The sequence below is a fragment of the Peromyscus eremicus genome, chromosome 1 (genome assembly GCF_949786415.1).
Source record: "Peromyscus eremicus chromosome 1, PerEre_H2_v1, whole genome shotgun sequence".
NCBI classification, from domain to species: domain Eukaryota; kingdom Metazoa; phylum Chordata; class Mammalia; order Rodentia; family Cricetidae; genus Peromyscus; species Peromyscus eremicus.
In genome coordinates, this window is record NC_081416.1 from 176,923,391 (window position 1) to 176,940,780 (window position 17,390).

General features: G+C 37.7%; 1 protein-coding gene and 1 pseudogene across 1 annotated transcript in view; both read right to left on the reverse strand.

Moving 5' to 3' along the window:
* Positions 1-3,525: 3,525 nt before the first annotated feature.
* Positions 3,526-4,545, reverse strand: LOC131901560 (vomeronasal type-1 receptor 4-like; annotated as a pseudogene).
* A 3,104-nt stretch (positions 4,546-7,649) lies between these two features.
* Positions 7,650-17,390, reverse strand: part of LOC131901649 (vomeronasal type-1 receptor 4-like) — a 31,439-nt gene continuing 21,698 nt past the window's right edge. The window contains exon 2 of the mRNA XM_059252785.1: positions 7,650-7,699. Within this exon, the coding sequence (XP_059108768.1) occupies positions 7,650-7,699 (50 nt within the window). The remainder of the gene's footprint in view (positions 7,700-17,390) is intronic.

Here is a 17,390-nt window from a genome sequence, read left to right on the forward strand (position 1 = left end):
GGACATGCTGTGGGTAGGATAGCTGGGCTCTAGTGGATACATTATCCTCACTGTTATTAACTGTGTTCTTATGCTGGAGTCTAGGCATCTGAGTTTGTGGTGATTACAGATCTAGGTCAGCAGTTCTCAACTCTGAGTTCTGACCACTTTGGGGGTCACATAACAGAAAACATGCGTATTAGATATTTACATTGTGATCCATTTCATAGCAAAATTAGAGTTAAGAAATATGAATGAAATAATGTTATGGCTGGGGATCACCAAAGCAACAGCATAAGGAACTACTAAAGCATTGCATTATTAGGATGGTTTTGAGAACTACTGCTCTCTGGGAACAGATAGAGCAGAGAAGGTCTGCAGGCAGGCTGTTTGGTCTTCTGGCAGGCATTGCTTGTGGTTGAGCAAGGGATATATGCCTTATCTTGGGGCTTGGAAACTGTGGCTGAAGGGAGGCTGCAGTTGGTGTTCTGTTACAGTAGTAGGAATGAACTTGAGTAATGAGATCTGTTGGGGTAACAGAGGGGTCAAAATATTCTGTGGACAGGCTCACCTTTTAAAAATTCAGTTACTTTATGTCCAAATATACATACAGTTGTACTTCCAATTTAAAAAATTCAGTTACTTTTAGTTTCTTCAAGTTATTTATATATTTTTGTATACTAGTCCTCTATTGGATGTGGAATTGATAAAAATCTTTTGCCATTCTGTAGGTTGCTTTGTCTGAATGATAGTGTCCTTTGCTATGCAGAAACATCACAGTTTCATGAGAACCACTTGTTTATTTTTGATTATAGTGCCTGTGGAAATAGTGTTATGTTAAGAAATTTTTTTCCTGTGCCAATGAGTTAAAGACTATTACCCTCCATCTCTTCTAACAGCTTCAGTGTATCTGGCTTATATTGAGGTCTTTGATTGATTTAGATATGGGTTTTATGCAGGGTGATTATTATTGGTCTATTTGGATTTTTCTACATTCAGCCCTCAGGTTTGACCAGCAACGTTTATTGAAGATGCTTTCTTTTGTTCAGTGTGTGTTTCTGGCTTCTTTATGAAAAATTAGGTGTCCATAAGTGTGTGAATTTATGTCAAGGTCTTCAATTCAATTCAATAGATCAATATGTCTGCTGTGTCAATACTATCCAGTTTTTATTACTACAGCTCTGCAAAGCAGCTTGAAAACAGAAATGGTCATAGATCCAGAGATCAGCAAAGATCTTTCACTTGCTTGGTTAGAGATTCCCCAAGATATTATATATTGTTTTAGTTATTATGAAGAATGTGTTTCCCTGAGTTCTTTCTCAGTTTGTTTGTTCCACTGTATATAGGAGGGCTACTGATTTCTGTGATTTAATTTTGCATACTGCTACAATATTGAAAATGTTGATCAGTTGTAGGAGTATCCCAGTAGAATTTTTGGGTCACTTATGTTTGTTAACATATTATCTGTAAATAAAGATATTTGATTTCTTCCTTACTCATTTGTATAATTCTGATCTCCAGTTGTCTTATTGCTCTAGCTAAGACTTCATGTACACTCTTAAACAGGTACAGAAAGACTGAACATCCTTGTCTTGTTCCTTGTTTTAGTAATATTACTTTGAGTCTGTCTGTATTTATGGTGATATTGGGTATTGGCTTGCTTTAATCTGTCTTATTATATTGAGATGTGTTCCTTGTATCCCTAACCTCTCAGGATTTTATCATGAAGGGGTGTTGATTTTTGTTAAAAATCTTTTCTGCATCTAAATCATGTAAAGTGACATTTGTTTTTCAGTTTGTTTATATGATGGTTTTAAAACTCTGAAGTTATGTATACTAAGCTATCTCTCTACTTCTGGGATGAAGCCTGCTTGATCATGGTAGTTGATTTTTTTTTGATGTGTTCTTCAATTGTGTTTAAAAGTATTGTATTAAGAATTTTGCACCTATGTTCATAAGGGAAATTGGTCTGTAATTCTCTTTCTGTATGTAGTCTTTATCTGGTTTGGGTGTCAGGATAAGTGTGGCCTTATAAAATGAAATTGGGCAATATTTCTATACTTTGTTTTTGTGAATAATTTGAAGAGTATTAGAATTAATTCTTTTTTAAATGTCTTGTAGCTTTCTGTGTTAAAATTGTCTTGACCTGGAGTTTGGGATAAGCTAACAATGAGTGTGGGAAGAGAATTTTGTAGGTGAAAATCTGTGTGATCCACTCTAGGGCTGGTGGGAAGGAAGTGAGTGTGATTGGTGGTCTGTTACATATCTGGTAATAAGACTAGGGACTTTGCTTTGGAAGAGCTGAGGTAAAGGTGAAGATCTGAAGTTAGCCTACCTATTTCCATGTCTTAAGTGTCTTGTGGGGTCCCAGGGAGTGCTTGCTGAATTTGGGGGCTGCACAGAGCAATGAGTTTATAGAAGGAGTTGGGAGGGTAAGATCTGTGTAATCCACTTGAGATGGGTTCAGTATGAGACAGGAGGCCTCTCCAGTTGATCTGCTGCAGAAATTTGGATGAAACTGGGGGTTGACTTTGGAGGCAAGGAGGGATAGTTTAAGATCTACAGTCAGGTTAACTGTTTCAGTAGTCAGAGTGATTTGTGGGTTCCCATGGAGTGTCTGCTAGAGTTGGGGGATGGGATAAAGTACCTGAAAAAGGAGAGAGAAGTTAGGAACAGAAGATCTGTGTGACCAACTTGAAGTGGGGTGCAGGGAAAAATGGAAGCCTCAGTAGATGATCTGCTGTAGTTTGGGAATAAGATTGAGGAATTGGCCTTGGAGAAACTGAGGGAGAGTTGTCTTTTCCTCAATTTCTTTAAGAGAATTTTCTATTTCCTCCTTAAAGGACTCTGTCATCTTCATAAAGTTATTTTTAAAGTCTGTTTCTTTTGTTTCTTCTACATTGTGATGTTCAGGTCTTGCTGTTGTAGAACCACTAGGTTCTAGTAGTACCATAGTGCTCTTTATGTTGTTGTGTGTATTTTTTGCATTTATACCTACCCATCTCTTCATCTACTCAGTGCAAGAGGTGTCTGAGTCTGAAGGAGCTCCTCTTGGTCTTCTCTGTTCTGGCTATGTCTGTGTCTCAGGGGTCCACTCTTGGACCAGTTGGCACTCTTAGTCCAACCAGAGTTCTTGGTTCAATTGGAGCTGGTGCATTCTGTGTCTCAGAGGTCAAAAGATAATGGGTGAGTTTGGGGAGGGATTGGGTCTTGTAGATTGCAGGGTCTGATGGGGAATGCTGGTGGGGAGGCATGCCCACAGGATTCTTCCCTGCTGGCCTACAAATGGGATAGCAATGGGTGGTGGTGGTGGAGCACAGGTTGTTCCCCAGGGCCTATGTCCTACAGACAAGACTAATTGGCTGGGAGAAGAGTCACTCATCTATTGGTCCAGTCAAAGCTGGTGGATTCTGTGTCTCAGAGAGCTGCTGAGGTTCTGGGATGATGGGTGTGTTTTGGGGGAGTGAGTGGATTTTGTAGATTGTAGGGTCCAATGAGGAGTGTTGGTGGGAGTCCTGCAACAGGGGCAGTCCTTAATGTTCTTTATTAAACTTTTGAGGGTGATTGATGATTAAACCACTGTATATCACATAATAAAATATTGTTGACACACTTAAAATAAAATTGAGAAATTTTTATTTTTTTTATCCAGACCAAATTAAGCCTGGATACAATGGAGTAATGATTCATAATAACAAAGGGTCCAAAACAGGGAAAACACAGAGAAGTGAGGCGAGTGATGTTCACCAGCCACCAACTGTGATTATAGGAAAGAGCAATGCAGCCTCTTAAGATGGAAGAAAGAGTATAAAAAGCCAGAAAGTTAGACACCAGGATCAGGATGTTCCTGGTGGCTCTGGACTCAGGGCAGGTTCTGCTGGAACCATGAGTGCTGCGGATGTGTTGAATCCTCTGCTTGTGTCTGTACAGAATAACAATCATGCAGCTGCTGGACCAGGCTAAGAGCACAGAAAAGAAGATTTCAGGATACACCACCAATGCAGCATAGAGTGAGCCACTGATTTCACTACGCCCCACAATGGAGCAGTATCCAAAATCTCGATTTCTTGTCACATTTTTGCTATTATTTCCAATATATGTGTACACAAAGAAAATGAAATTTATCAACATGTACAAGACCCAGATGAGGGAAATGTAGCAGCCAATGAATTTTACAAGTTTGACTTTTTGATCCTTCCAACAGGATTCCTTGGGACTGATGGTGATGGCCTGAAAGACACTCAAGAGGCAGGTGGTTCCAATGGACACACTTCTGCTGAATCCATGCATATATATTAGGAGCCTGCATCCAAAATCATTCAAAAACTGCTTGAGCCCAAAAGCTGCCATTGTGTTGGGCACTCCTTCAGAGAGAACAAACAAGGTATTGGCTGCCATTAAGTTCATAAGAATAAAATCTGTGGCCTTTAATGTGCATTCTTTGTAGTAAAGGACTAGATAGTAGAACATGAAAGACATATTTCCCAGAATTCCAATTGTAGTTTGTAATAAGAAAATGATTCTGAAGGGCATAATCTAGAAGTCCAGTCTGTGATTCAGTACCATATACTTTAGATTATAACCATGTGATTTCTCTGATCAAAAAGAACAAAAAAACAAATGATTGTTTCTTAGAGTGGAGGAGCACACATTTAATCCTGAGAGGATGGAACAACTGAGAGGTTGAAACAGAGAGTCCTGGAAGCTCAGGAGTTCAAGACCAGTCTAGACCACATAAAAAGACCTCACCCCCCAAATTTTGGCAGGAGTAGTTATCTTCAATTTATCTTAGTGTGAGATTGCTGAATACCTCAGAATGTGCATATTGATGCAAGGACAGTCATCAAGTTTCATAGCACTCAGGATGATGTGATGTTGGCATATGATAAAGAATGAAAATTGAGAGCCTGAATATACAAATACAATTCCAGAAAAATAATGGTAATTTTTAGTAATGGAATAAATGAAGACAACTTCAAAAAAAGAGCACAAACCTTAAATATATCAATTCTTAAGGTATGTCTTATCTAAATTTTGCAGATAGGTAATGAGAAATTTATAACACCATTTAGAATATATTTATGATCTTTGATATAGCAAAGTTTCCTCCATTTTGTCATAGCTGGAGCTACCTCTGGTTTTACCTGAAACTCACTCTTTCCTTTTCTAACCCTTTCTGCAAAAGTCCTGTGGTAAAATATCAACCCCATTCTAGAAACTAGGGGTCAAAATGTCCCTGATAACAACATGTTTTTGGCTTCTATTAAACTGCTTCTTTGCTTTACTTTCCCCTGCCAATTACCAACAAGGATGGAGGTTTTCTGGGATCTTTGCCTTTAAAAGCTCCACAAAAAAAAATGTACTTCAGACTGCTAGGTGAGAAGTGATTCTCTTCAGGAAGTTGCTTAATACAGACTAAAAATTAGGACTTTGATAGTGCTCAATGGCCTTTTGGTCACTACCTCATGACTGTCTTAGGTAAGAAAAATTTATTAAGAACACAAAACATTTTTCAATGATGGCAAGTGACAACTTTCATCATATTAAGTTAAGACCTAGATCTTATGAAAAGTGACAGTACATAGACATACATGCTTGTGTGTAGACTTGGATCAGGGTTATTACAGAGGTGTGGGTATCCAATGTGATGAAATCTTACATACTACACAGCAAAAAAAGGCAAAATATGCCAGGAGAAATGTGAAGGGAAAAGACAATATCTGATGAATGGATACTGGGAAAATGTTCAGTGTCTCAATTGAAACTGTGTCTGGGATAATCATGAACCAGTCATTAGTCTAGTGTGGAAATGGTAGGAAAGAAGGCAGTGTGTTACACAGCCCATCAGTGTAGCAGCATGGCAGAAAACTCTCAGTACGTCATATCTGTGAATCAGCATCATGCTAACTCATGCAGCCCCAAGGAGGACAACATTGCCCCTCACATTTAGGAGTAAGGCAGGGACAGTCAGCTGTCAATCAAGAACTGAGGGACAGTCACATATCAGTCAAGAACTGGGGCAGAATTGGCAGTGAAGTCTAAGATTTGAAGAAGTTTAAACAGAGTAGGGAGATGAGCTGAGACCTTAGGAGCTACCAGACACTCAGACTCTCCTCTTTCCCATGCACTGGCACTGTAGATCAGCCTACTAAATGTTTAGAGAAGACAATAGAAACTACCCTATTAATTGATTTACTCCATGTTCATGGAGGCAGGTAGCACTGTTCCAAATACAATTTCATAGTTTCTAATATTTTAGAAATGTGTTTATGTGGGAGTGAGCATGTGTAGAGTCCAGTCCAGGAAACTTGAAAAGGGCATATATTTGCTAATATTTTCATGTCGTTGCTATTTTAAAGTCAGGATGTGACTATGTAGCTCTGACTGTCCTGTAACTCACTATGTATATCATGTTGGCATTGAACTCACAGAACCCTGCCCAACCCTGCTTCTCAATTGCGGAGAGCAAAGGAATATACTACCACCCCTAGCTTATTTCTTAATTTGTATATTGCTGAATCTATCACAATAAATTTTTTGATGCATTCAAATAGAGGTGATGCATGTGAGTAATAAAGAACAGTAAGATAATGTGAAACTTAAAACATTTTGCAATGGATATAGCACTAGTATGGATAAAAATGTAGTAGAGTGGTAGAGCCCTGGCCTGCCAACCACAAGGCCCTATGTTCTATTACCAACAACAATAAACAGTGAGTAAAGGCATGGCATTAGGTTCTGCTTAGTGGATATGTTTAATCCAGGAGATACAATCATTACATGTTGGGTCCTGGTTGTCATTGCCCAAGACTTATATTTTAACTTCCTTTCCATATTGCCCTCCCTAGTTCAAAAAGGAGATGCTTCAAACCAATTATTATGGCCATTTGATACAGACTCAGTTTATTGCCTCTATAATGAGATGACATATTCAGTGTTACATATGCATACTTTTTACTTCACACAGATATTCACATTTTATACTTTCACAGATTTGTGTGCTTCTTATATTTCCATTTTAGTGTCCACCATGGGCAGGAAACCACAATAAGTTCACCTATAATACAAATGCCTCAAAGATAGTCAACACATCATGGAGTGTAAAGGAAACCACAATAAGTTCACCTATAATAAAAATGCCTCAAAGATAGTCAACACATCATGGAGTGTAAAGGAAACCACAATAAGTTCACCTATAATAAAAATGCCTCAAAGATAGTCAACACATCATGGAGTGTAAAGTGAATTATCACACTGACTAATTACAATAGTCCTTCAGCACCATAACAGATGGCCTGCATTATCCTGATGTACCCACAGTCACCTTCAGTGCAGGACTTATAATAAGAACCAACAGGGACTGCCACAGGTTAGGAACACTTCTACTTTTCTCACTCACCTCTTGGGCATGGAATTATTCTTGTGATTTCATTCTCTGTTCCACAGATCTGTTTCTACCCCAGATTCCCATTATCAGACATGGGCACTTACCTAAGTCTCTTTCTCCTTTGCTGGCTCTTCCACCACAGCTGAAATACAAAGTACACACGACACTTCAAGTGTCTGTAGGGTGGTGGGTTCATTGGGCCGATTCTGACTCTTAATAAGCAGTTCTTTAATAAAGTCAGCTCAAACTTGAGGTAGACCTCTGTGACTCTGACCTCACCTCCCTACAGAACTGCAATTTTCATTTCACCTCCAGTGCCAATGACAGCACTTGCTGTGGGAGACAAGAACATTTATGAAACTTTTTCTGTTACTAATTAACAAAGACTCTTAAGTATTTCTTGTGAATATCTCCAAAGAGACAATGTGTTTTTAGGCAGCATTGAGGTGTCACGATCTCTGAAGGCTAAGCAGGTCTGCTGCAGAAGGTGCTAGAAACTTTGAGGTCAGATTTGTGAGAAAGTAAGTGGAGTATCTCTCTTCATTGAATCCACACTTCACTTACTTCTTGAACAGAAATCAATTTAGGACTTTTTAAAAAGCTTAATAACATTTATTACTTAAAATGTTTCTTTGAGCATTATACATGCTCATGAGTTTTAGTCAAGTGCACACCCCATTATCTCCTTTCCAATTTCTTTTTTATATCTTCCCACCACTATTCCCAAATAAATTTAATGTGTTGCAAAACAACAACAACAACAACAACAACAACAACAACAACAACAACACTGTGAGTATGTACTGATCCTACTATGTGTCTACTTCAGGGGTATCTATGGAAGGATGGGTAGCTTCTTAAAAGTTTATTACTTAAAGAAATTTGACACTTCCTCTCCTAGAAGCCATCTGTACCCAACAGTGTTTTATCTATAACTGGTGGGCCTTCCTGACACTCTCCACTCTGCTGGGATTTGTCTAGCTTGATCTGGTGCAAGTTTTGTGAATACTGTCCTAAAAAGTGAATTCACATGTTCAAGTGCTCGTTTTTTCTTGACAAAAACTGTTGCCTTGGAATCATCTACCACTTTTGGTTTTTACACTCTTTCTGGCTCTACTTCTCTGATGCTATCTGAGCCTTGGGAAGGAGATGTGTGATACAGATGCCCCATTTTAAGGTGAACCTTCCAGAGTCTCTGATTCTCAACACCTTGAACAATTGTATCCCTGTGTGTTAATCATGAGAGACCGCAAAAAGAAGCTTTTCTGATGAAAGTTGCAAGATATGCTAATCTCTTGGTATGAAGAAAGGAGTGTAGGAAACAATTTATATATATATATATATATATATATATATATATATATATATATATATATATCCAACATAATAATAGTATTATTCTCTTCCCCAGGGTCTAAGTACTCCATAGCCAGATATTCTTGTATCTGATAATGGTACCAGCCTTAGGTTCCATCTTGTGAACTGGATCTTCAATTCAATGTTTAAGTGGTTGGTTACTCCCATGATGTTCATGACACTACTGCACCAGGCTTCTTGTTGTTATAGCTCTCAGAGTTCACAAGGTGGTAAGATTTATGGTAACTTCCAACACTGTATAAATTATTCAGTAGTGATGAAGCTTCATGATGACTAAGATTCAAGTATAATGTATCTTCAGCAACAGTGCCTTACCATCTAAGGACCTTAGACACAAATATTATACAGTTTTGACATCATTTTTCATTGTCATCAATTTATTTCTTAACTTTCAAATATCAAATCTGCCCCATTTTAGAGTATTCAGCATAGTCAAATATGAGAAGAATATCTAAAAATTAGTAGTAAAAGGAAAAGTATAATGTTGTACTTAACAAGGAGGTCATTTAGGAGAATACTTAGTAGAATGTATGCAAACTAATTTTATAACAATGGTAAGAAAATATTCTGTGAAAAGTGAAAAAATGTAGACCTTCTGGTGAAACAAACATCTTAAATTTAAATTTTGTTCACTTTTGAAATTTAACCATTATTACATTATTTTCTCTTTCTATTGATTTTCTCCAACCCTCCCCATGTTTATACCATAATTTTTCTCAAATTAATAGTCTCATTGTTATCACACACACATATTCCTAAATATATAAGTACAACCTGTTTAGTCCAGACAGTGTTACTTGTATGTATAACATTTCAGTGCTGACCAGTTAGTATTGATGACCAACTGGGAGTCATCCCTGGGGAAGACTATTTCTCCCAATCTCATCATTTATTGGTTAACTCTACTTCTTTCTCCATGATTGAAGATTCATAAGATTCAACCCTTCCATGTTAGCACATCTATTAATATCATCCTTGCTCAAGTGTTGTTTATGAAGCTACATTGTTGAGACTTTAGGGGTATATCATCTCTGAGATTTCTAGTAGATACAATCTCACAGCAAAATTCCTGTTACCCTAGCTCTTGCAGTCTTTTCATCCACTCTTCTACTATGATCCCCAAGCATTAGCTATAGATTTTGTGTATAGATGTATCAGGTCATGCTGGCACCACACTGTGCCTTGTTCATGGTGTTATCTTGTTATTCTCTGTAATGGTCTCTACCTGTTGTAAGCCAAATTTCTTAGATGAGTTGTGGGAACTATACTTCTCTGTAGGTATAAGGATAAACATTATATTGTATTTAGGAATCTGCTAGGTTAGTAAAGTGTAGAAAGAAGATTCTCCTCTTAGAACCATGATGTCACCAGTTCTGGTTCCAGCACCAGGCATGATTTTCTTCCATAAAGCAGAAATATTTCTGAATTCTCTTTACACAACCATTGTTTAGCTTGAAACCAAAACCAGGCAAGCATCCACAAAAATGTGATATATATTTGCTCTATACCTATTTTGTTCTACCACTAGCTTGTACAAACTTATGCTGCTAATAGGAAAATGGAAGCAAACCAAGAATTATATTAAGTGAATAAAGCCAGTCATGGATAAACAACTTTTAGAACTGGTATAGTGGCATATGTCTTTAATCTAAGCATTCAGGAGGGAAAGCAGTCAGTTCTGTTAGTTCAAGGACACCCTGGTCTGTACAGCAATTGCTAGGACACTTAGAGCTATGCACTGATACCCTTTCTCAAAACTAACAAATTAAAGAAAAAGAAAAAAAGAAGAAAAGCAATGAAAAGAATAGTCAGGCACACAGATTCTTTTCCTCTTTGTGGTTTATAAAGGTTATATATAAAATCATGGGTTTATATACATAGCATAAAAACACAAACAAAATTGTCCAAGGGAACAATGCAGAAAAAACAGAAGAGGCAAGAAGAGGGCAGCGGAAGAGTATGAGGGAAATATGCTCAGTGAAGTATATTATTTTATGGAAAGCCCTGCTGTGGCACTGTTTCATGTACAATGAACACTTACAAGGATAATAACAAAATGAAATAAATGATGTTTGTTCTATATCCTAGTAATACTGCAGTTACCAAGAGTTTTCCTGGGCTTGACTCATTTTGCTGCTGTGACAAGTTTTGTCTTCTGCAGGGAGTCATGGAATTGGCCTGGTCTAGCTGCCTTGAGAGGTATGCATCATAGTTTTTTCCTAGTTAGAGTCCATGGTTCCTGGGGCACTGTGTGACTTTCACTTCCTGAGAAACCAAGGTAATCCCTCAGCCATTGATGCACTCATGACACCTGAGTGTCTCTGAGTTCCCTAGAAGTCAGTGAAGAAGGTAGAATTTTGGCTGAAATTAATCTTGTGTTCTCACACTATCATTTTAGTACACAATTGGATACCTTGCATATATCTTTGCATCCTGTTAACTATATTGTATTCTGTTTTATAAGTGTATAAAAAGTGGATGGCTTGGAATAAACTTGTCTGATCCTCAGGCTTGCTGAGACCACTCCAACCAAGCCTGGTTTTCATTTCAAATGACCATATCAGGAGACCTTGGTTCAGTAAATAAGCACTGGAGATTACATGTGTCTAACAAGGACATGAAATATGGGAATTTTTGAAAAAGAAAAAGTATAAGTTGAGGAACTTCTGGTTGTGGTGTGCACACAAGTATATAAGGAATGAGACAATGGTTGGAGACAAAATGGGACAGGCAGGGTTGAAGGAGAAATATTTCTTTGCAGAAGTTCTACAAACTTGGAGGCTGGCAGAAGGAGTTAGGTCAAGAAACCATCAGTTGATAAAATTTCTAGAGTTCATTAGTGTACTTCAGCCTTCTTTCCTGAAAGAGAAATCTCTGGATCCCAGAACTTGGTCCTGTTAGGAAAGGCAATTCAGGGTGAGTTAGGGAGCAGAAGAGATGAGAGGAGAAGGGGAGAGAAAATGGAAAAATAGAGGAGAGAAAACAGAAGATGAGAGGGAAAGGTGTGAAAGAACTGGAGAGAGAAGTAGATGAAAGGGAAGAGGGAAGTAAATCAATGATTTCAGTAAAATTAAGCTCCTCATGTAGGAAAAACTATGGCTTTTACTTTTAACCAGATTTTGTCAGTGTACTGCTATTTTTTAAGATTTAAGCAAAATTTTATTTTATTATTATTTTTTATTTTTTAATTCATTTTACATACCAACCACAGTTGCCCCTCCCTCCCTTTCCCCCACTTGTCCCCACCTTCCTCAACTCACCTCCATCAACTCTTCAGAACTATTCCTATCCACTCCTCAGAAAGGGTAAGGCCTCCCTTGGGGAGTCAACAATGCCTGGTACATTCAGTTGAGAGAGGGCCAAGCCCTTCTCCCCCTGCATCAAGGCTGAGCAAGGCACCCCAACATATGGAATGGGCTTCAAAAAGCCAATTCACACACTAGGAATAGATTATGGTCCCACTGCCAGGGGTCTGATAAATAAACCAATCAACCAAACTGTCACCCACATGCATAGGTTCTTGCTCAACTATGTTCATAGCAGTACTATTCATAATAGCTAGAACCTGAAAACAATTTAGATGACTCTCAAATAAAGAATGGATAAAGAAAATGTGGCACATATACACAATGGAGTACTACTCAGCACAGAAAAACAAAGACATCATGAAGTTTGCAGGCAAAGGGATTGGGCTAGAAAAAGTCATCCTGAGTGAGGTAACCCAGACCCAGAAAGACAAACATGGTATGTATTCACTAATAAGTGGATACTAGATGTAACACAAAAGATAATCAAACTACAACTCACAGCTCCAAAGAAGCTAAGTAACAAGTAAGACCCTAGGAGGGATGCATGGATCGCCCTGGGAAAGGGCAAGAGATGAGATCTTCTGGGCAAACAGAGAGTTTGGGTGGAGGAAAAGGAGATGGTGAATAAGAACATGAGGGAATGGGATGGTCAAGAAGGGGAAGGGATGGAGTAGGAGAGCAATGAAAGTGATATCTTGATAGAGGGAGCCATTACCAGGCTAGGAAGAAACCTGATGCTAGGAAAATTCCCAGGGTTCCACAATGATGAGCCCATCTAACACCCATAGCAATATTGGAGTAAGTGCTTGAACTGGCATTCCTTAGTAATCAGATTGGTGAACACCTTAACTATCATCATAGAACCTTCATCCAGTAACTGATGGAAGCAGAAACAGAAGCCCACATCCATGCACTAGACCAAGTTCTGGTAGTCCAGTCCAAGAGAGGGAAGAAGGATTATATGAGAAAGTGGGTTGATGATCATGATTGGGAAACCCACAGAGACATATGGCCTGAACTTGTGGGAGCACACAGACACTAGACAGATAGCTGGGGAGCCTGCATTGGACTGAACTTGGATTTCTTCACGTGGGAGTTTTGTTATCTTTATTATACTATTCTGCTGTTACGTTCAGTATCTCTTAGATTCTTCTAAGAAATAAAAATGTTAAATTAAGTCTTTTTGTATGGGCAGTTTCACACTCTCCTTCTGTACTTCTGGCATATATTTATTTATATGCTGGACCTGAATAGCTGTAGAAAGTATAAGCTCTCCATACTCTCTGAGTGATTTATGTATACACCCAAAAGAAGAAAACTCCTCCTTTCCCTTCTGATCCACCTACTTTGGTGAAAATTTATTTCAGGTTTGTATTCCACATGATTCCCATTCTTTTCCTTCATCTGTCTTGAGTTTATTTCACCAGTGTGGCTTGACACTTCATCCCACCAGATCTTAAAGTTGTATGATCCTATAGATCCACTAACTCCACAGTGTTGCACATAGCAACCATTCCCTTTAAGTATAGAGTAAGAGAAAGGGTATGTTTGTTCTCTGACCATTCCTATTCATCTAATATTAGCACTTTTTGGGTGATCAGATCCTTTCCATTTCTTGATTTTTTTTTCTTAAACGAATCAAATGCATTTGGATAATCTTGCATTTTTATTCAAGAATCTGTATTGGCAATATGTAGAATTATTACAAATGATTTTCCTGAATGTATTTGTATCATTATTATAAGCACTGATATTTAGATAGTACACTCTGGTTATTGATCAGTGCTGTGTTTTCAAAGTTTAGTGTATATCTAAAGAGAAACAGAAAATACAATTTAAATTTATTTACTACATGTAAATTGATTCATTCATAATTTAATTAGTTGACTTAATGAAGTCTATTTACATGCACTAATGTATATTATGCTGAAACGTTGGCTTGTCAATTTTATTGGAAGACTTCTTATACATTACATATTATTGATGAGTATGAAATATATGAGGATGAGGATGGACAATTTTGCAACTTTTTCTTAGGAGATAAGAACAAATACATATTCACCCCATATTAAGCACTGATGACAGATCAAAGAAATGTTTTCACTCATGTTTTTTTCTGGTGTCCAAATGAATTTATCTGGCAATAATTAGAATTGTATGGTTAAGAGGTTATGTTGCAACATTTTACTTGGTAATATTGACAAAATTATATTTATCTAGAAGAGGGGACATCATTGTTAGAGGAAAGCAATATTTCCACCAAAATCTAGTCTTAAACCAATGTATTTTTAGGGATATGAACAAAAGGTTACTTTTGGAATATGAATGATTGAAGGCAACTGCAAGATATAACATGCATCCCAGAATGGGTGCTGACTCCTGACATATGACTTCTTTATCTATCCTCCTACTTGGAGGGAGCTCCACTGAGTTAGTCATCTATCTCCTAGAAACTGCCTGTTGCTTTTGAAGCTTAGGAAGGGTCCTTGGGAATCCTGTATGTTCTTACTTTCCTAAGTCTTCCAAATTGTGTGAGTTTCCTGTGTCTTATGGGTTCCATTCATCCACAGAGAAAGAAATGTTTCAGTGCATAAGAAACAGCTACTCAAATGTCAGCAATAGAGTCTTGATAACTAAAGTTGTGTGCCCCTTCCCAAGAAATCATCAACTACTTACATATTCTAGCATATTGAGGATCCTTCTTTTCCACCTTATACACTCTTCCCATTTACAAGGAGGGAATGTTTCGCATCCAGTTTTTTAGGGATTGATTTGAATAATAACAGATGCTCTGATAACATAACAGTAGCTTCCATGTCATACTCAGGTCCTTAGATGATCATAGGAATACTGAGTCCAAGCTTAATGTCTTGGTCATGATTAAATAGACAGAGAATTAGAACAAAGAGAACACTAGAAATTAGAAAACAAGATTGAATCAGCTTCATCTCCATATGAATTCTGTTTCACTATGCCTGGATAGAGAATGTGTTAAGACAAAGAAAGCCAATCACTCACTATGCTGCCCTTCATGCCTGTGGTTCTCCACTAATGTGCATATGAGCAAAGGAATGGTGATGCTGTAAAGATTCTAGCATTAACATATGTGAGGAGTTAAGTGTACAATATAAGTTTTAAAAACTCATTTCAAAATAGACAGTAATGCAAATGATTTTCCATCACAGTGAGTACAGAGTAAGCTACAGAATGAGTCTTTGGCTAGCATCAACTATACAGCAAAACCTGGTTTCAAAATACACACACACACACACACACACACACACACACACACACACACACACACGAAAAATGTATCAGGAAGTACAAGGACAATGTCACTGAAATGAGAACTAGCTGAGGCTGCTTCCTCAGAGCTTGCAATTGACAGGAAGTCACTGCTATAAAACCATGTGTGCAGACCCTCACAGACAGAAGAGGGAGTTGTAGATCCTCAGTATGACAACAGGGGAGCTGTGGTCTCTGTGATTCATAGTTAACATATTTATGGAAATTGGTTTAGTTCCATTACATTTAATGTTTTAATTGCTATGTTTAAGATGTACATATAAAACAAAGATGACTGTATATTCTTAAATTATACATGCTGTACCCTACCAGACCACTTACATTTTTTCCCAAAAATTGAAAACTATTTGTAAAATGGCTGATCTTGTAAAATTTGCTGTTCTTGTAAGACAGTAAGTCATAAGACTAACTACTATTTCTGCTTTTGTAATCAAACTTTACTCTGCTCAGAAAGATAGGACAACTGCAATTTAGGCCCACAGACATGAATGTCAAACACCTGGCTGGGGCTAACTTCATGGTTTTTCTCTGTAAAGGAATCCCTCTGACAGTGATTGCTTTAGGTCAGACATCTTTTGTAGATAACATTGCATGTAAACTTGTTTTATATTTTTAATAGAATTCCCAGAGGATTACCTTTTTCTTCTAGGGTATCATGATCATGCCCAAAAAATAGAAAGTACATACAGTTAGAAACCAGAGCCACCATGATCATTGAAACTTCTGTCAGCCTGTGCTGGGCCCTGCAACTAAGTTAATATCTTCCTTCCTGTGCTCATGACAGACATGTGAGATGGAAGAAACTGCTTTGAGATTAGAGATTTTTCTATACTGTGCTGTAGCCAAACTCAAAATCTAATTCACACACATTATATTTAATCTTACTGGGCTTCTCTGATGTCATGCATTTGAGAATCATGACGTGGGGCAGTAGTTCCGTGGTGCTTATCCTGATGAAGCACAAGCAGAGAATCCAACACATTGCAGAGTTTTGTGTCCTAAGTCATCTCCTGAAACCAGAGCCACGTAAACTATCCTTGTTCTGGTGAGCAATTCTGTGCTCTTTTATGCAACATCTGGGGTCTTAAACATGTGTTTAACTTTTGTTAAAGAAACCACTAGATGCCTGGCTGGTCAATGTTAGTGACATCAAACAAATGTTATTATTCAGAGAGTTCTAATATTTGCAATGCCTACCCCTTTTATAGTCTTTTATTCTCTTACGTTATATCATTTCACCATACCTGTAAGCTATGACATACTGAAATCATCATTCATCAGGACAGTACCTAAAGATAGATGAAAATATTAAAACTTATCAATTCTTTTCAGTGAGACCATTACCCATAGAGATATGTCAACATTGGGAGTGTATGCATGATAATGATTAAGAGATTCTATGAGAGTGCATCTTAATCAATGATACATTGTGTGTGTGTTTGTGTGTGAAATTTATTCAGCTATAAAAAATAATTAAAATATGGAATATGTAGCAAAATATACGGAGCTGAAAAAATAACATGTTTCCCCTCATATGCACATCATGGCATCTGTCTATCATATATGGATATAAATGTGGGCAGAAGAAAAGGAGGAGATATGCAGGAAGGTAGAGAGGAGCCTTTTGTACTGCTTCCTTTTTATATGTGGAGGACCTAATCTCTCAGCAGATAGACACATCCTCTGGATTTTATAGCATTTCTACTCTTTCTTTGATATTGCTCTCTGAGTCTTGGTTGTAGGGCTTGTAGATGCATCAATTTGGGTTACGCAATCTATAGTCAGTTGTTCTCTGCATTTTAAGCAGAAGTGGACTTCTGTAGTGGTCTCTATCTGATGCAAAAAGAAGCTTCTTTGTTGATAAGGTCTGAGACCTACTCATACATGTGGGTATCAAAGTAAGTATATAGAAGGCAGTTTTAAGTTACATTGGTTTAAGAAAGTGGAAATAGTAAGTTCACTTCTGGTTAATGTCCTCATCAGTCATGGATAGTATGTAAGGTTTATAATACCATGCATGGATTCTCTCCTAT